The following is a 19,672-nucleotide window of genomic DNA, read 5'->3' as shown; positions in this document are numbered from 1 at the left end:
TTTACAATGGAAGCAAATAATTACATACGCCTTCATACATGTTTTATGTACATACATACATGTATGTAAGCTAGTGTATAAATAATTTATACAATTTGTTTGCATTTGACATTTAAATTGTTTGATTTGCACAAATACTAAGTTACATTAAATTATATATATGTATTCCAAGCATGTATATTTGTTTGTATATACATATGTATGTATGTATGCTCTCACGCTAGTCCCATTTATGGTACATTTTGTTGCTTTTTTTGCAAAGATCGTGACTCTCTTCACAGACAGCCGGACGTCAGACCAAAGCAAACTGAGCAACAACAGCGGGAAAACAAACACAAAGCTAGGCGTCGTTAGGCCGCGTGGAACGGCGCAGCAGCGGCTGCCGCACTGCAAAGCTGCAATTAAAGTTGAGCAACAACAACGAATTTTTTTTTAGTTTTATTCAATAGTTGTTAATTGAATGAACAACAACAGCAACGTACTATGTATGTAACATACAAACATACTCAAGCTTATATATTTGAAAAAAATCGCAACTGCCTAGAAGCAAAGCAAATTTGTTGCCGAACTGGTGAATCGAGAATCAGTTGAAGGCGAACAACCGAAGCGCCAAGAAGCATCAGTAGCAGTTGCAGCATCAGGAGCAAAGTAACGGGCCACTTCCAACGGATTTATTTTTAGAAACAACAACATGACGACCACTTTTACAATCAATGGCAAGCCCTATGAGGGTAAGTTTCGAGTTAATGCGACTTATAAATGCCCTACAAGTAATATTAATGGACTTATTTAACTGAAGAAAAATGAACTGAGATATAATAGTTATCGTCGCAGTGCCGAAAATTGAACACCCCTTCTAGCATATAACATATTGTGCAATTCTTAATTTTCGAGTGCTCCCTGTTCTCTGCAGTGAATCTGAGCAATCTGCCGGCGGACACCACATTGAACACCTTCATCAGGGAGCACGCGCAGCTGACAGCGACGAAGTTTATGTGCCTGGAGGGCGGCTGCGGCGTCTGCGTTTGCGTGTTGCGCGACGGGAAACGCAGTTGGGCGGTCAACTCGGTGAGAAAGGGCATCCACACTACTTAATCAAAAACAAAAACGAACAACAAAAACAATAATAGCTTGACTTTTGCAGTGCCTGACGCTGTTGAATAGCTGCGCCCAGTTGGAGATCGTGACGGCTGAGGGGCTGGGCAACAAGAGCAGCGGCTATCATCCCATACAGAAGCGTCTGGCCAAGCTGAATGGCACCCAGTGTGGCTACTGCTCGCCGGGCTTTGTGATGAACATGTACGGTCTGCTGGAGGCGCAGGGGGGACAAGTGAGCATGGCCGAGGTGGAGAATGCATTTGGCGGCAACATTTGCCGCTGCACCGGCTATCGGCCCATACTGGATGCCATGAAGTCCTTTGCCGTGGACAGCTGTATTAAGCTACCGGCGGAGTGCATGGACATTGAGGACCTGTCAGCGCGTAATTGCCCGAAAACGGGCGAACGCTGTGCCGGTAACTGTGTGGGCTCCACATTAGTCCATAAGGATGGCACCCAATGGCATTGGCCACAATCCTTGGGCCAGCTATTCGAGGCCCTGGACCAGGTGGGCGAGCAGGAGCAGTTTATGCTTGTCGCAGGCAACACGGCACATGGCGTCTATCGGCGTCCACTGGACATTAAACACTTCATTGATCTACGCGCGGTGACAGAGCTGCAGCAGCACAGCAGCGAGCCGCAACAGCTGAAGCTGGGCGCTAATCTCAGCCTCAGCCAGGCCATGGACGTACTGAACGTCGCCTCCAAGCAGGTGGGCTTCGAGTATCTGCAGCAGTTGTGGACACATATGGATCTTATTGCCAATATGCCCGTGCGCAATGTGAGTTTCAGTCTCGACCGTGCGACACAAACTGCTCCAACTTGAGCTTGAACTCTTCCTCTATTGCAGTCTGGCACTCTAGCGGGCAACTTGTCCATCAAGAAGCAGCATCCCGAGTTTCCATCCGATATCCACATCTGCTTTGAAGCACTCAATGTGCGTGTCATAGCCTCTAAGAGTGCCACGGATGAGCAGCAATTGTCACTGGCAGACTACTTAAGCTCCAAGGATAGAAAACTCCTGCTCAAGGCATTCTTGCTACCCGCTTATCCCAAGGATAAGTACATATACGAATCATATAAGGTATTTATTTGTGTGCCCAAATTGGTAATGCAAATGTTCTCAACGGGCAGACGAATGTCCCTCTGACTCATTAAAGTATATATATATATATTCTTGGTCCGTCTGTTTCTTAATGTGGGTCCTCTTAGAATCCGCGCAGCACGTTTTCGCATCCGATGATCGACAACTTGTCAGGTTCGAGTTTTTCTCCAACAGTCAAGGAGAGCAACTGCCTCCTGGTTACTTTTAAGTTATTTCTCTAACCAACCACTAGATAGATTTTTCTCTAACTTTTTTCCTCAACCCGCTGCAGATTATGCCGCGTGCCCAGAATGCGCATGCCTATGTGAACGCTGCATTTCTGCTGGAACTGGATGCAGGGTCGAAGGTGAAGAATGCTCGCATTTGCTTTGGCGGCATTCGGCCGGACTTTGTGCATGCGACGGCCATTGAGCAGCTGCTGGTCGGACGCAATCCTTTTGACAATGCACTGCTGGAGCAGGTGTTTCTAAAGCTGTCGACGCTGGTGCAGCCAGATGAGGTGCTCCCGGATGCATCGCCTGCGTATCGTTTGATTCTGGCCTGTGGATTGCTGTACAAGTTTTTGCTGAAGCGGGCTCCCCAGGCGGACGTAAGCGATGCATTCAGAAGCGGTGGCCAGCTGCTGCAACGGCCGCTTTCCTCGGGCACACAGGTGTACCAGACGCAGAAGCAATACTATCCCGTGACGCAGGCGGTGCAGAAGGTGGAGGGCATGATTCAGTGCTCAGGCGAGGCAACGTACATGAACGATGTGCTGACTACATCAAATACGGTGCACTGCGCCTTTGTCGGCGCCACCAAAGTGGGAGCTAGCATAGAGCAAATTGATGCGGCGGAGGCACTTAGTCAGCCTGGCGTGCTCGCCTTTTACTGCTCCAAGGATGTGCCCGGAACGAACACGTTCAGTGATCCAAACTTTGGTTACGAGCCGGAGGAGATCTTTTGTGAGACTCGGGTTCGCCACTTCGAGCAGCCTGCGGGCCTGGTGGTGGCTCTGAGTGCGGAGTGCGCTCAGCGCGCCGCTAAGCTTGTAAAGATCAGCTATGGCCAGCCAGATCCAGCGCGACCAGTTCTGCCCAGCTTAAGTGACGTTATGGACATGTCACCCTCGCCAGAGGCGTCGCGTATTATACGTGAGATCTCCGCAAAGCCGGGCCAGCTGAAGTGCTCGGCAACACCGGATAAGAGTGTGCGTGGTGTCTTCCAGATGGGCCTGCAGTATCACTTCAGCATGGAGCCGCAGACAACAGTAGTGGTGCCATTTGAGGATTGCCTCAGGGTCTATTCGGCCACACAGTGGATGGATCACACACAGTCTGTAATTGCTAACATGCTGCAGTTAAAAGCCAAGGATGTGCAGCTGCAAGTGCGACGCTTGGGTGGCGCCTATGGCTGCAAAATATCGCGCGGGAATCAGGTGGCCTGTGCCGCCTCCCTGGCAGCCTACAAGCTGAATCGACCCGTGCGATTTGTGCAATCTCTGGAGTCCATGATGGATGTAAATGGCAAGCGCTGGGCCTGCCGTTCCGACTATCAGTTCCATGTGCTAGCTACTGGTAAAATAGTGGGTCTGGAGAATGATTTCTATGAGGACGCCGGCTGGAATTCCAACGAGAGTCCCATCTCTGGAGAATCCACAAGTACCGCAGCCAACTGTTACGACTTCACCGATGCCAATTACAAGGTTAACGGCAACGCTGTGCTGACTGATGCGCCCAGCTCAACGTGGTGCCGTGCACCTGGCTCTGTTGAAGGCATTGCCATGATGGAGAACATAGTGGAACATGTAGCCTTCGAAGTGGAGCACGATCCGGCCGAGGTGCGGCTGCTCAACATGGCCAAGGGCCACAAAATGGCAGAGCTGCTTCCACAGTTTTTGCAGTCAAGGGAATATCATCAGCGTCGTAAGGAGATCGAGTCGCACAATGCAAAAAATCGTTGGATCAAACGTGGCCTGGGTCTGGCCTTAATGGACTATCCGATCTTCTACTTTGGCCAGTTTCCAGCAACGGTGGCCATTTATCATATAGATGGCACAGTCGTTGTCAGCCATGGCGGCATTGAGATGGGTCAAGGTAGGTTGTCATATAGGTAATTCAAGTTATACCCGGTAGTCAATGGAATGGGTGGTTATGTAATCCCGCTTTTGCTACAATATTCAACAATCGAGTTGGAGGTCATCTGCTAGTCGAGAAGCCTCGACTGGGTTACTCACAGTTCAATTGAATTGATGTACCTTTCATTTCCCTCTCCGTTTGACAGGCATGAACACGAAGATTGTGCAGGTGGCCGCCTACACGTTGGGTATCGAATTGGACCACATCAGGATCGAGTCATCGGACACAATTAATGGTGCCAATTCCATTGTCACCGGCGGTGCTGTGGGCAGCGAAAGCGTCTGCTATGCTGTGCGCAAAGCCTGCGAGACGCTTAACGCGCGACTGCAGCCGGTAAAGAAGGACAAGGCCACTTGGCAGGAAACGGTGCAGGCGGCCTATGCCGCCTCCATCAATCTGATTGCCTCGGATCATTATAAGAAGGGCGATATGCAGAGTTATCATATTTATGGACTAGCGCTGACCGAAATCGAGCTGGACGTGCTCACAGGCAACAATCAGATCAAGCGCGTCGATTTGCTGGAGGATGCCGGCGAGAGCCTCAGTCCCAACATTGACATTGGCCAGATCGAGGGGGCATTCGTCATGTGCCTGGGATACTGGCTCAGCGAGCAGCTGATCTATGATCGCCAAACGGGTCGCCTGCTCACGAATCGCACGTGGAACTACAAGCCGCCGGGCGCCAAGGATATACCCATTGATTTTCGCGTCGAACTTGTGCAGAATCCACAAGCCAGCAGTGCCGGCTTTATGCGGTCCAAGGCCACGGGCGAGCCACCCTGTTGCCTGGCCGTAAGCGTTGTCTTTGCCCTGCAGCAGGCATTGCAATCGGCCCGAAAGGATGCCGGATTACCAAGGGAGTGGGTGCGTCTGGGTGCACCCACAACACCCGAAACGTTGCTATTGAATGCTGGACATGATGTCAAAACGTTTAGGCTCAAATGAAGCAAAAGACATAATGCATATATACATGCATATCACATCACATACATATACGTATATAAATATTTGTACACTTGCACAGACGATAGTTCGCTTTTCTTTATATCTGATAAATATATTTATATATACAAAAAGAAGTATTTATGCAAATATATCTATCTTTATTCATTCAAAACCGTGTCATTCTGCCTTGCAGAGGATATTTCAGTTTTGTCACAAAAATTGCCAATGCATTTAAGGACTCAGGACTCCATGAGGTATATATTTATGTGTGTCCTTGATCAAACTTAGCGCCCAGTTTTAAAGCTCTTTTGTTAGAGATTGGCATATACTCGATATTAAATGGAAATAAGAGCATCTGATGGCACCACTTTATTATATACATTTCATAGTACCGATCGGCCAAACTCGTTGTAACACAGTCTTTTTAATACCCTTGCAAAATGTATTATAATTTTGTCGTGAAATGTGTAACGCATAGAAGGAGACATCTCCAACCCCGTATAGTATATATTTTCTTAATCAGTATCAACAACCGAGTCGATATAGCCACATCCGTTAGTCCGTCTGTCTGTTTCTATGCGAATAAGTCTCGCAGTTTTAAAGCTATCCATATGAAAGTTTGCAGAAGTCCCTGTTTTTGTAGTACACAGCACGTCGTGCCGAAGATAGCCGGCAAATGCTAGCAAACTTCTTAATAAACGTCTAAAATTAAATCAATGTAAAACCAAGTATTATGTGGCAATAGCTTCATAGGAATAATCATTTTAAAATTGACTTTTTGTATGAAAACCTCTTTGGGGTTTTAAGGACATTCAAACTGGTTTTTGGCTGTGGGCTCCGAAAATAGAAAAAAAAAAACTCTAAAATCGAAATCTTAGCTCCCATGCAATTAATAGAGTATAGAGTTTCTGTGTGCAAACTTCGTTAGCTATGTAAGTATATAAAAAGCAGCGTTGATAGGCGTGAATTATATTTTATATGTGGGTAAAATTGAATAAAATAGCTATACAACAAAGTCTATACACCTTTTTTTTCATCAACGTTTGTTGTATTGAATCAAAAATAGCACAGATTTATTATTTTAATATAATAGTCGAACACGAATTTCATCTTGATTGAATATCAAATATTTCCCGACACGCGAAACCGGTTGCCGACAGCCGATTCTCTGTTTTGGTTACTTCCAATTCTCCGAACCGGACGCTCCCCACACCTCCCGCTCATTAGAAGGCATGACGGCGCCCGCTAGAGTGGAGCCATGTGGGTTGGTTTGTTTAGAAATGAAACCAAAACAAAAAATGCTTATATTGAGAGTAGAAGAAAAAAACACTTGGCGATAAGCCCGACGACACCTATCAAAGTGAAACTGAGCGAGAATGAAAGAGGGAGCGCCTGAAAAAGGTTTGCGATTAGAAATGAGTTTATGTAGAGAGAGCAAAAGATAAAGCTGAGTGGAAGTGGGAGAGGCGGGGGGAAAGCAAAGCACGCGACAACGTAAGCACGATGCCCACTGCCAATAAGAATGTTGTACCAAAAACTTTAAAAAAATGTACCTTTTTTTTTTTAAAACAAAATTAAATGTCTTAAATTTTGATTTCTTATTTCTTATAAATATTTTAATCACAAATTGTTAAAGTATTACACAAGCCTAAATTAAATAATACTAGCCAAACCCTAATTGTTTTTATCAAAGTAATATATTACTTAATATATATTTTTAAAATAAGCAAATAAGGTTTGGTACCATTTTGTATAATAAATATTTAGTGTGTTGTACCAACGCATGAATTAAGCAACAATTTTTGGTACATTCACAGCACATGCGGCAAGCGTTAACGTAACGCTGTAATTAAAAGACGTAACGTTACGTTTCGCACTCTCAGCTGAACTTGGCGAACGTTAATGAACGGGCTCGGGAAATAAATGCGCCGGCTCAGGGGCCAGAAACTACAGTATCGCGGAGATCGGCGTGGACAGAACATTGAAAATAGTTGCGAGAAATTGTGAAATACATTCCAGAAAGTTGTTTTATAGTAAAAATAATAGGTGTGCGGTATTATAAATAGATTTACGAAACAATCAAAATACATACACATGTAAAGGGCCATATAAGTGTTTTTGCAGATAAAACGAAAAAAAAAAAAAAACACAGATAATGTCGGAAAGTATAACTATCAACGGCGATTGCTATGAAGGTATGCATACATATATGTATGTCTATATACATATGTATGACGACGTATTTTAAGTGTACTTAAATTGTTTAAAGTGGCAAATAGAGTTTTTACACATGCACACATATATACAAATATTATAGATATATATGTAATCATTAATAACATGTATGTACATTGTTAACGCATTTTATATAACTTAGAAGATAACAATCTATAGAAAAGTATATTTCAGACTTAGAGGTCGCTTGAAAATTGTAACTTTTCGAATGAATTTTGTTCTACCTAGTTTATCTTTTCTGTCAACAGCTTTTCATTTCGAATACCCTATTATTTCAGTAGCTAGACATTTCATAATTACAGTCGCAATTATTTTTTGACTTAATTTAAGTTAACCTTATCTAAATGCAATAATTTGCAAGTCACAGAAGGCTTTACAATTTTTCATGATCAGAAGTATAATATCATAATTCATATGAATATTCATAAGATAATTAGAAATTTTCCTTAGAATACCTTTTTTGCAACTTTAAGGACATCAATTACGATCGATTCGGTGATAAATAAAATTTCAAGCTTCACACAATTAAATACAACGTAGAGATTAAGTTGATCTCTATATAAGTATATCAAAAGAATAACATATTCAATTAGGGTTAGGTCTCCTTGTGTTTCGGTATTAACTGCTTGTTCTTATCTTTCCTTTAGTTAATCTGTCGATCCTGCCCGCGGACATCAGCTTGAACACGTTTATACGGGAGCATGCTGGCCTCACGGGCACCAAGTTCATGTGCCAAGAGGGCGGCTGCGGCGTCTGCGTTTGTGCCCTGAGCGGCGTTCATCCGGTGACAGGCGAGCTGTGCACTTGGGCGGTCAACTCCTGCCTAACGCTGCTGAACACTTGCCTGGGCCTGCAGGTGACCACATCGGAGGGTTTGGGCAGCAAGCGCAGGGGCTATCATGCCATACAGCAGCGTCTGGCCAAGATGAATGGTACCCAGTGTGGCTACTGCTCGCCGGGATTTGTGATGAACATGTATGCGCTGCTGGAGTCTCATGGCGGTCGAGTGACCATGGCCGAGGTGGAGAATGCATTTGGCGGCAACATATGCCGCTGCACCGGCTACCGGCCCATACTGGATGCCATGAAGTCCTTTGCCGTGGACAGCAATATTTCGGTGCCGACGGAGTGTGCGGACATAGAGGATCTTAGCACCAAGCAGTGCCCCAAAACGGGCGAACTATGCGCCGGCAGCTGCAAGAAGAGCCAGCCAAGAGGCGTTCAGCAATACGCCGATGGCAGTCGCTGGTCCTGGCCGCAGACACTCGCCGAGCTCTTCAAGGCCCTGCAGGCGGCGGTCAAGGAGCAGCTACCCTACATGATTGTCGCGGGCAATACGGCGCATGGCATCTACAGGCGCAGTGCGGAGATCAAAGCCTTTATCGACGTGCGTGCCCTGGCGGAGCTAAGAGGCTATAGCCAGACTGATAAGTGCCTCACCCTCGGCGGCAATTTGAGCCTGACAGAGACCATGGACATATGCCGCAAGTTGGAGCAGACCTCTGGATTTGAGTACTTGGCCCAGGTGTGGCAGCACTTGGATTGGATTGCCAATGTGCCAGTGCGCAATGTAAGTCACGGGGCTGCATTTTGGGTATTATCAGCTTTGCCAGGACCGAGTGCACTCGTATCTTATCTAAACTACTTAACAATTCTCTAATCAATTTGTTTTACATTAACTCAGGCCGGCACTCTGGCAGGCAACTTATCTATTAAGCACTCGCACCCCGAGTTCCCCTCCGATGTGTTTATCGTTTTGGAAGCTCTGGATGCACAGGTCATCGTTCAGGAGTCGCCAGAGAAACAGCAAACTGTCAGCCTGGCCGGTTACTTGAAGCTACCCATGGAAGGTAAAATTATTCGTGGATTTGTTTTGCCCGCCTATTCGAAGCAGAATGTCCTGTTCGATTCGTATAAGGTAAGTATTATCTTTTTTAAGTGAAATGAAATGCTTATAAAATAGTCTTTAATATCATTGTTGAATACTTAGAAGGATCTCTAGCGAAAGCTTGATTCCACTACAAGCTATCCAACTTATTCCAGTGGGGCTTCTTATCCTATTAGAACATTCCTTTAAATAAGCCTCACTAAATCCGTGCCTTCAAGCAAGTTATAAATGGTAAAACTGAGCAGGTTGTCGTATAGCTAGTTTAAGAGCTTCCCAGATATGACATCAACAGATTTTTCTAGATTATCTAGGTATGCAAGCAGCTGTCACCACTGCGAAGCTTTAACTTATTGAGAATTATAAGCAATAATGGGTGACAAAGTTAACAAACAGTCTTACTTTATGTGTTAAGCCCTGTGTCTGCAAACGACCATCTCTCTTGATCTTAATGAATAGATATTCATGCTGTCCCCGTACAGGTTGCCCTCCATGTTAGAGACACATTAGTTAAGAGGTGCTCCTATTGTAACCAACCAGCAGTTATCTTTGTCTCTAACGTCTTTCCTCATCCCGCTGCAGATCATGCCACGTGCCCAGAATGCACACGCCTATGTGAACGCTGCATTTCTGCTGGAACTGGATGCAGGGTCGAAGGTGAAGAATGCTCGCATTTGCTTTGGCGGCATTCGGCCGGACTTTGTGCATGCGACGGCCATTGAGCAGCTGCTGGTCGGACGCAATCCATTTGACAATGCACTGCTGGATCAGGTGTTTGGTAAGCTGTCAACGCTACTCCAGCCGGATGCGGTGCTGCCAGACGCGTCGCCTGAATATCGACGCAAGTTAGCCTGTGGTCTGCTGTACAAGTTCCTGGTGAAGGCCGCCGGACAGCGTCAACAGGTGCTAGGCAGTCGCCATATAACTGGTGGCGCCTTGCTGCAACGTCCAGTGTCAAAGGGACAGCAAATTTTCGAGACCTTTGAACAGCATTATCCGGTAACGAAGCCAACGGAGAAGCACGAGGGACTTATTCAGTGCTCGGGCGAGGCAACCTATGCCAACGATCTGCCCACGCAGCACAATCAGGTCTGGGCGGGGTTTGTCCCTGCGAAACGTGTGGGCGCCGTGGTCAGCAAGGTGGATGCGACAGCTGCGTTGGCTTTGCCGGGCGTGGTAGCCTATTTGGATGCCAAGGACATACCGGGTCCCAATTCGTTGCGTCCCAAGGTGACGGACGATCATTTCTTTCCGCAGGAGGAGCAGCTCTTTGCCACGGGCGAAATTAAGTTTTATCAGCAGCCCATCGGCATGGTGCTGGCCACATCTAATGCTCTGGCTCAACGTGCAGCAGAGCTCGTGCAGCTGACCTACGAGGGCGGCTCCGAGGATGTGTTGCCCAGCATGAAGCATGTTCTGGAGGCCGCCGCCTCCGGCGATCGCATTAAGCATCCGGTCAAATCGATGCACGACAAGCTGCAACTGAAGGTACCGCACGAGGTGAAGGGCAGCGGCAAGCTGGACCTGGGCCTGCAGTATCATTATTTCATGGAGCCACAGACGACGGTGGTGCTACCTTTCGAGGGCGGTCTGCAGGTGTACGCAGCCACTCAGTGGATGGATCTCACGCAGGATATCATTGCGAAAGTGCTAAACCTGAGGAGCAACGAGGTTCAGGTGAAGACCCGTCGCATTGGCGGCGGCTATGGTGGCAAGGCCACACGTTGCAACTTGGTTGCGACGGCAGCCGCAGTCGCTGCCCTCAAGCTTAACCGTCCGGTGAGATTTGTGCAAACGCTGGAGTCCATTATGACAACGACCGGAAAGCGTTGGTCCTTCCACTGTGACTATGACTTCTATGTGCAGGCCAATGGCAAAATTGTGGGTCTAGAGAGTCGCTTCTACGAGGATGCCGGCTATCTGACCAATGAGTCGCCCATTGGGCATACGGTGCTCCTGTCGAAGAACTGTTACGAGTTCAGCGACAATTACAAGCTGGATGGCTTTATGGTCATTACGGATTCGCCCACAAATACGCCCTGCCGTGCACCTGGCTCCGTTGAGGGCATTGCCATGATCGAGAATATTATTGAGCATATTGCCTTTGCAACGGGCGTCGATCCGGCAGATGTGCGCTTTGCCAACATATTGCCGGCACACAAAATGGGCGAGATGATGCCCAAATTCCTAAAGAGCACCCTTTACCGGGAGCGCCGTGCCGAAATTATTGCATACAATAAAGAGCATCGTTGGCGCAAGCGCGGCCTGGGCCTGACCATTATGGAGTACCAGATTGGTTACTTTGGACAGTATCCGGCTACGGTGGCTATTTATCACAGCGATGGCACAGTTGTGGTCTCCCATGGCGGCATCGAAATGGGTCAAGGTAGGCAATTTCAGAAGAACATAGAATAGTCAAGTCCAACTAATATATCTTTCTCTGCATCTTATCCTTCGTATTCTCCCTAACACCACCGTGGTCAGAGTGACCATATTTCTGCACAGTGGAGCTCTTGGCTCTTGTACTTATATTTTTTTTGAATTTCTTCCGTGTCTCCGTGTGGAACTTGATGCTTCTTTTTTGAGAGGAAAGAAAGGTGTATCTGTTCCCTATGGCGTTAGGATGAACTAATTATGGTCTAAGCCTCAGCCTCCAACTTTATGATACAATCCTGGTTTTTTATTTTTTCAATTTTAGCTAGCTTCAAATGCACGAAAACGTGCACTTTTATTCACGGCCCTTTTAATATAAAATATCCCATTCTATTTGCCACACTGATTGATTCGATTCTGGAATATAATCATAACTTTCTAATGCATATATGCTCTCTTCTCTTCTGTTCCCTTTATTTTCAATATTTATATGTTTCCTTCTACCTTTGCAATAGTTTTAAATGCTTTTACATGATCCTTCTAGGTATGAACACAAAGATCGCACAAGTTGTGGCCCATACGCTGGGCATTGCTCTGGAGCAGGTGCGCATTGAGGCCAGCGACACGATCAATGGTGCCAACTCGATGGTCACTGGCGGAGCTGTGGGCAGCGAGACGTTATGCTTTGCCGTGCGTAAGGCTTGCGAGACGCTCAACTCGCGTCTGGCACCGGTCAAGGAGGAGCTGAAGCCGGCAGACTGGCAACAGCTGATCAATGAGGCATATAATCGAAAGATCAACTTAATTGCGAGCGATCAGTGCAAACAGGGTGATATGGAGCCGTACTCGGTGTGTGGCCTGGGCCTTACCGAGGTGGAGCTGGACGTGCTAACGGGTAACTACCTGGTGAAACGTGTGGATCTACTGGAGGATACCGGCGAGAGTCTAAACCCCAATGTGGATATTGGCCAGATTGAAGGCGCCTTTATGATGGGCCTCGGCTACTGGACTAGCGAGCAGGTTGTCGTCGACAAGAAGACGGGCGAATGCCTGACAAATCGCACCTGGAACTATAAGCCGCCGGGTGCCAAGGATATACCCGTCGATCTACGCATCGAGCTGCTGCCCAAGAGTCCCAACAAGGCGGGCTTTATGCGCTCAAAAGGTTAGTTGGAGTGTCCTGTTTCTTATAGTTTCACTGTAAGATCAAACCAACATTTATTATTGTTTGTCCCTCTGTCAATAGCGACTGGTGAGCCCGCCATTTGTCTGGGCATATCCGTGGCCTTTGCCCTGCAGCAGGCGCTTCAATCTGCGCGTGATGATGCCGGTCTGCCCAAGACCTGGATTACACTAAATGCGCCCATGACGCCAGAGCTGCTGGTGCTATACGCGGGCACTGAACCAGGTCAGCTCAGGCTGAGCTAAGGTCATGCCTCAACGAATTCGGCCCAACTCTACACTCCATTCCATTTTTCCCCATTACGGAAGACCAATTCAAAGACACCGCGTGAGAAGCGGCACGTGGCGATGTGAACGCGCGCGATAAGCACAAGTTATATACATAGAAATATATATATATATATATATATATATACACACATTGCACACCTTGTTTTATGCACAATAAATTAGAAACTTATCCAACGCAAATCCAAATGACATTCATTGTGAAAGCCCCGGGCCTGGTCTGGGCCAACAGCTTGGCCGGCTATCGTCCAAAGTGGCCAAGTGGCATTTTCTATTTTCCTCTGCTCTATTTTATTTATTTTTTTTAATGCCTAACACCTTAACACCCCCCTTTCCCGAAGCACAACGAGCTCTTCATTAATTTTAAAATACAATTTTTGTAAGGAAATTTTATGCCACACGAAGCGTTAAGTGAATCCTGTCTAACAACAGGGGGTTCTACATCAGGGGTTGCATCGCGAATGATACTGGGTTGGGGGTTACGGTTCGTTTCGTTAGCCAGTTCAAATAGGGTTTTCTTCTTTTTGTAGCTACAATATCAGCAACTAGGCTGTTAATGAGCAGAACATTAATTATAATAATGATTGGACTTGATCGAGATGTATTTCAAATATTATTAAGTGCACTTTAAAAAAAAAAACTTTTCTTCAGATACTCAATTTGCTCCATCCATCTATAGCTATCTATGTTTTAGTTATACAACGTTTCATTACAATTCGTCTTTATATATAAACCTTTTTGTTCTGACTGACTGAGTGATAATCAAACAGTCTGAACTGAATATTCTGTAGTTTTCTTATAGGTTGAGAGAATTGTTGATAAGAAATTGGGAAATTCAATCCAAAGTCGGGGAAAATTGGCGAAAGAGGTTGCATCAAAACTTTTTTGCTCTACTTCTAACTCTTTTTCGAAAACCTGTTTTAATGCATTTGGGAATGTGTTTTACAATTTTGCGGAAAATCCTCCTTGGTGAAATCTTTATATACACTTTATATACACTATTTGCAATCGAGGCTTCGGGCAAAAAACCTACTTTTAAATTAATCTTTTAATTTGCACAGTGTTTGTCAGTTACAAAGTTCTTACAAAATTAAACCAACAACTCTTTAGTGTTGGGTAGGAGCTGCCCAGTCGAAGGGAATAAAAGGAGCGGAATGCTCCGACAGTTCGGAATGATACCAAATAGACTTAAAGCCACTTTTCAACACTGATGCCCCTTGCCAGCTGTCCGACACGCCCACGGATGGAATGGAAAAACAAAATCAGCGCATACAAAACAAACAGGCATAGGGCACAAAAAAGAGGACAAGGGCAGAGGTTCAGAAACAAGGGGCACTCGCCGATAATCATAGGACCCATTTGCATATGGACATGGTGCCGGGGCTGCTGTTCGCATGCAAATGAAAACATTAGCGGGACACGCGCATCCACAACTGCGAGTGGCTGCAGATACAGATACAAATACATGTGCAGATAGAGGGACACAGTTGCAGATACATTTACAGAAATGCACGGCTGACATTCTGTCTGGCAGACAGGCTTAAATATATATTTCAATTAAAATTTTACACACGAATAAATGCAAAGCCACGCCCAGCACATTAGACCAGGCTCCCTACTCAGCCGCACTCCACCCCATTCGCTGCTCTCTCCTGTCTGGTATTGTGCGACTTGTGTTGAGTTTGTTTATGAGCGTCTGAAGGCCAACATCAGCAGACGCCAGACAGAAGGCAGCGAAAATGCCATAAAATGGCGCTGCACATGAGTCCAATGCCGTATCCGTGTCCGTGTCCGTGTCCACGGATCAGTCCAGGCTGCCATTGGTTCGGCACAAGGAGGCACCAATGGCAGCTGCTGAGTGGGGGTTGAGTTACCCGACAAGTATTCCACATGGAAACTGCACTTAAAAATTGGCAATGTGACAAAATAGGTGCTATGTAATAATGATCATATTATCTTTCATTTTAAATTTCCCTCAGAGCAACTGAGTAAAAGAAAACGTTTGAAAAACGCTAGAAAAAATGAATGCAGCCAGTGAAACGATTACGAAAACACCTTAAATTTAATGCAAGCAGTAGGTGATTTATATATGGATGGAAAACACGTTGAATAAAATAAGTGTTTTCAATGAAACGTTTACGAATAGAGAATGTGACACAGAGAAGAAATGAAAAGTTTGTTGCGCTCAATGCGTTTTGTCCAGAGATTAAGAGCTTCAACATTGTTTGATAATAATAATAATAGTAACAATAATAGCCATAATAATAATAATAATAATATTAATAATAATCATAAAATATTAATAATATTAATAATAATAATAATAATAATAATAATAATAATAATAATAATAATAACAATAATAATAATAATAATAATAATAATAATAATAATAATAATAATAATAATAATAATAATAATAATAATAATAATAATAATAATAATAATAATAATAATAATAATAACAATAATAATAATAATAACAATAATAATAATAATAATATTAATAATAATAATAATAATAACAATAATAATAATATTAATAATAATAATAACACATAGCTTCTAAAATGAAAGCCTTATTACAATCTTTACTGTTTCAATTCGGCTTCATTTTATACGAAGGGTTTCCATTTCAAGCACGTTCACAATGGACATCCTGAACTTGAACTTGGCAACTGTAATAATAATGTCCGCTTGAGAGCGGCCCCAAAACTTGCAACTGGGGTTCACTTTTGCATAAATGCAAGCGGGCAGCTTCCACTTTTCTTTTACCAACTATTTTCTGGCCATTTCCTTTCCAACCACCCCATCCTATGGTGCTATTGTCTGTGCCATGCATTTCAAATTCTAAGCAAATTTGTCGTCTGGGGGTGCCGGGCGCAACATTTTATGAGCGTGTGCGCGATGCAGCGACTCAGATATGGCCAGAAACCGTCTGCTTCTGCACCAACTGCTCCAGTTTCTGCAGCGAACGGAGCTGCAGTGGGGATGGGTTGGGTTGGGATGGCTCTGACTATGTCTGCCCGTGGCACACACACAAAGATGTCCTGGTGTGATTTATCGCCGGCGTTGCCAGGATAATGGCCACGTATTATAATAATGCCGCGCCATGGCGTATGCTTATCGCTGTCGAGGACGCAACGTCAACGTCTAGACGTCCTGCGGTGCAGCCTGGACAAGGATATTGCGAGGTTTTCGTAACTCTCAGAGCTCGCCGCTTTTTCGTAGCAAGCATTTGCATTCGTATTGCAGTTTATTAAATAGAAAAATCCAAAATTAAGTACATCATTTTAGTTGAGTTTCTTGTTGATGCCGTGTGCGAGTGTGTGTGTGTGTGTGTGTGCTTGTGTGTGTGTGTGCATGTGTGTCTGGCGCATATCCTGTGGGCAACATAATTTACAGGCCCTGCATGAAAGCCGTTGTTGAATTTTACGCCGCAACGAACGTCTTTGGCCAACAGACGGACTCGATTCGTGAGCCAAATACATAAAATTTACGCAAACCCCAACATACAATATATATATATGTGAGCGTGTATGTGTACCTATGTGTATCCTTTCGCCATATCCTTTTCCACTTAATGCCAACTGCAATACACACACAGACAAATGCAATACATACTTATACGATTTCATAGTTTGTATGCACATAGTTCATAATACATGTCATTAAAATTTCGTTCTGTCCGTGCATGTCCTTGCCATTGCCTTTGTTATCCTTCGTTGACGCTCGTTATGTGCCCGGGTAAGAGCAAGCAAATGCTCCCAAGTGTCTGGCCAAACAATGATAGTTTAAGTCCAGCAAACAGAACCTGGGCCATGTGTGCAGCTATTTTCAAGTTTATTTATTCAATTCAAGAATTTGCCTCACTTTGTGCTTTCATTTTTGTGCATACGCTTAAAAATACGAGTGTCAAAAATCGGACGGACAAATTAAAATTTGTGGAACTTTAAAACAAAATTATTTCCATTAAGAATATTTACTGTATTCTTTCCTTTAGTTTGAACATAAAAGGAATTCCAAAATGTATGTTAATATGTTTGCTTTCTTGTTATGATAAAAATTTACAAATATTATAAATTAGTTTTATTCGTTTTATATTTAGATACATTCGATTGTATTGCTTGCATGACTCAAACCGCTTCTTATAATTCGCAGCTCGTTAGGCCAATGCAATCTTTTCCAATTCCAGAGCCAATAAATCTGCATCGGTCATATGAAAATCCAATATAGACAAGGGCACCATTTTACTGTATTTCAACTCAACAATTCGATTACAAACTGAAATATCAGTTTTGACACTATACAAAGGCTTGGTTGTAGGCCCAAAGGCCATATGCTGCCAAGCATATAACCCATTCGCACTTGGCCATAAGGCTGCAGATGTATTTTTATAAAAACTAAATAAAATAAATAAATTTCAAACTTACCAAATGTGTTTAAAGTAGCAAATGAGCTAACAGCCTGTGCCAGCTGCTGATTTAAACTTAATTCGTTAACCATTTTAGCTGAAAGAGAAATTAGTTATTAAAGTTGCGAGTATAAAACTTACAAGCTATGAGACCTGCTCTCGAAACTCAGCTCAATTTCATCCAGGAAGATTATTTCTTGTGTTTTAAAATTCGAGCTCTATAGGCGTTTTTTATTTACGTATTTTTTTTTTTTTTTTTGACAGAAAAGTCAAGACTATAGAGACATACCTCGGAAATACCTCGGAACTATTTGCACACCGGCTGGGGATTTTAATTAAATTGAAGTCCAAATGGGACTTAATAACCAATCACTTCGACCATTATTAAAATATGTACGCAATATTCGATTTTTCAATAACAAATCCAGCTTGTGCCACGCTGCAACAAAGTCCTGCGCCACTGCCCAGACAAATGCCGTCACGGTGAAGCGTCAGCAAGGACTCTGGCAGCGGCAAAGGCAAAGGCAACGTTAACAGGAACGGCCAGCGACAGCAGCCGTAACTCAATCTGGAAATATGCAAAAAGGAATACCCAACCAGACGCACTGCCTCAGGACAATGATAGCAGGATTTGCGTAAAAAAAAAATTTTAAAAACCATTGTCATTTGTTATACCCTACACCGGCAGCGCAAAGTGCATATTCACATATGCTTACTCTACACTCTCATTTAAAATTCGATTTGGTTTTGCTTTACAATAACTATGAATGGACGACTCTTGCCTGGATTACGTTATTAACGAAATTTAGAATACATTTTTGGAGCATTCATATGTAAGTTTTATTTACATATGTCATATGAAATATGTATGTACACTTATTTATTCAACTTGCTTTTATTCACCTCCATGGTTACTGTATTTACTTACAAATTAGTTTGTTTTGCAAATATTAACTCGGGTTTTGTGCCAAAACTAAACCCATTTATTTAATTTGTGGAATTTAAATTGAGTTGTCATAAAAATAAACTTTTATTTGTTGTTTGTCATTTTATTGCTTTTTATTATATTACACGTCTGTAAGCAACAGTTCTTTCGAATATATTAAACTATTTTGTATATATTTGTAGGTTTTTTGCTTTCGCTTTTTTTTCTTTAAATAAATATTTTATTTGTGCATACTTTGCACAACATTTCCAAGTATATGGAATGCCGCACCGTAGAATAATCCACTTGCCTTTTTCTTGGGTATTTAAGTAGTTAAAAAAAAAAATAAAATTAACGCAGCAAGTTGATGGACGCATCTTTTGGCTGGCCAATAATTAAATCAATTTAATGCCCGCGCTGCAGACGCCGCACACTTTTCGACGCTTCCTTTTCCTCTGAGCTCGTCCCATGGCCCTTTTCCGCGGCACTCATCACACAATTCACAACGCCCGCAATCCACCAAAAATAAAAATGAAATCAATTATGTTGAAACTTTTTGAGCGTTCGCACCGCCGGCTATGTTGTAATTAATACAAAATGCCATGGACGAGACTCAGTGCCGTCAGCTCCCATTCGCGCCCTTACCCCGGCACGACATGTACGCTGCCTCGAGCCCAGGGCATGCCAGAAGTTGAGTACTTGCCCCAAACTCAATTTGAGTAAAAATTTCATTTGCGATTGGCATCACCAATGCGGTACACTGTGCACCATGCCCCGTGCCCCGTGCTCCCCGCTCTGGTTCCCATTGTCAGCCTCGTGTGAGTGGACAGTTGGTGCCTGTTGTGCAGGACCTGCTCTGCTCTGCTCTGTTCTGCTCTGTTCTGGCCTGTGCCAATTGTTGTGTTTATTAATTTAATTTGACAGTCGCTCCCCACGTACGACTGGCTGCAGCCTCGAGGCATCATCCACAGCTGCTGTGGACTTTTGCGGTTCGAGCGCGGCTTTTCCATTAAACACTTTTCCCTCACTTTTTTGGGGGGATTTCGGTGGTTAGCCTAAATGTGCTGATTTGATAAGAGATGATTCACAGTTTCAGGCAGCACTC

The 19,672-nt window shown here is 44.1% G+C and overlaps 2 protein-coding genes and 1 long non-coding RNA gene across 4 annotated transcripts; 2 read left to right on the top strand and 1 right to left on the bottom strand.

Annotated features, from left to right (window-relative positions):
- The first annotated feature begins 320 nt into the window (after positions 1 to 320).
- Positions 321 to 5,399, top strand: AOX3 (Aldehyde oxidase 3). Its single transcript, XM_002056247.4, has 6 exons — positions 321 to 731; positions 914 to 1,068; positions 1,145 to 1,879; positions 1,949 to 2,182; positions 2,475 to 4,278; positions 4,466 to 5,399. Exons 1-6 carry the CDS (start codon positions 692 to 694, stop codon positions 5,263 to 5,265), a joined length of 3,768 nt encoding a protein of 1,255 aa, XP_002056283.1. The 5' UTR covers positions 321 to 691; the 3' UTR covers positions 5,266 to 5,399.
- Positions 5,400 to 7,215: 1,816 nt separating this feature from the next.
- Positions 7,216 to 13,411, top strand: AOX1 (Aldehyde oxidase 1). Its single transcript, XM_002056246.4, has 6 exons — positions 7,216 to 7,460; positions 8,148 to 9,070; positions 9,185 to 9,418; positions 9,968 to 11,771; positions 12,303 to 12,923; positions 13,005 to 13,411. Exons 1-6 carry the CDS (start codon positions 7,421 to 7,423, stop codon positions 13,184 to 13,186), a joined length of 3,804 nt encoding a protein of 1,267 aa, XP_002056282.1. The 5' UTR covers positions 7,216 to 7,420; the 3' UTR covers positions 13,187 to 13,411.
- Positions 13,412 to 17,302: 3,891 nt separating this feature from the next.
- Positions 17,303 to 18,659, bottom strand: LOC26530514 (uncharacterized). Of its 2 annotated transcripts, none has more exons than XR_004303267.2 (3): positions 18,571 to 18,659; positions 17,662 to 17,739; positions 17,303 to 17,608 (listed from the first exon to the last, which is right to left on the bottom strand). It is a non-coding gene; the product is annotated as an uncharacterized lncRNA (long non-coding RNA). The 2 variants fall into 2 exon arrangements; XR_001449943.3 differs by lacking the exon at positions 18,571 to 18,659 and adding an exon at positions 17,796 to 17,932.
- Positions 18,660 to 19,672: the final 1,013 nt, after the last annotated feature.

The sequence above is a fragment of the Drosophila virilis genome, chromosome 2, assembly GCF_030788295.1.
Source record: "Drosophila virilis strain 15010-1051.87 chromosome 2, Dvir_AGI_RSII-ME, whole genome shotgun sequence".
NCBI classification, from domain to species: domain Eukaryota; kingdom Metazoa; phylum Arthropoda; class Insecta; order Diptera; family Drosophilidae; genus Drosophila; species Drosophila virilis.
Note: the sequence above shows the minus strand (reverse complement) of the source record. Positions and strands in the feature narration are given on the sequence as shown.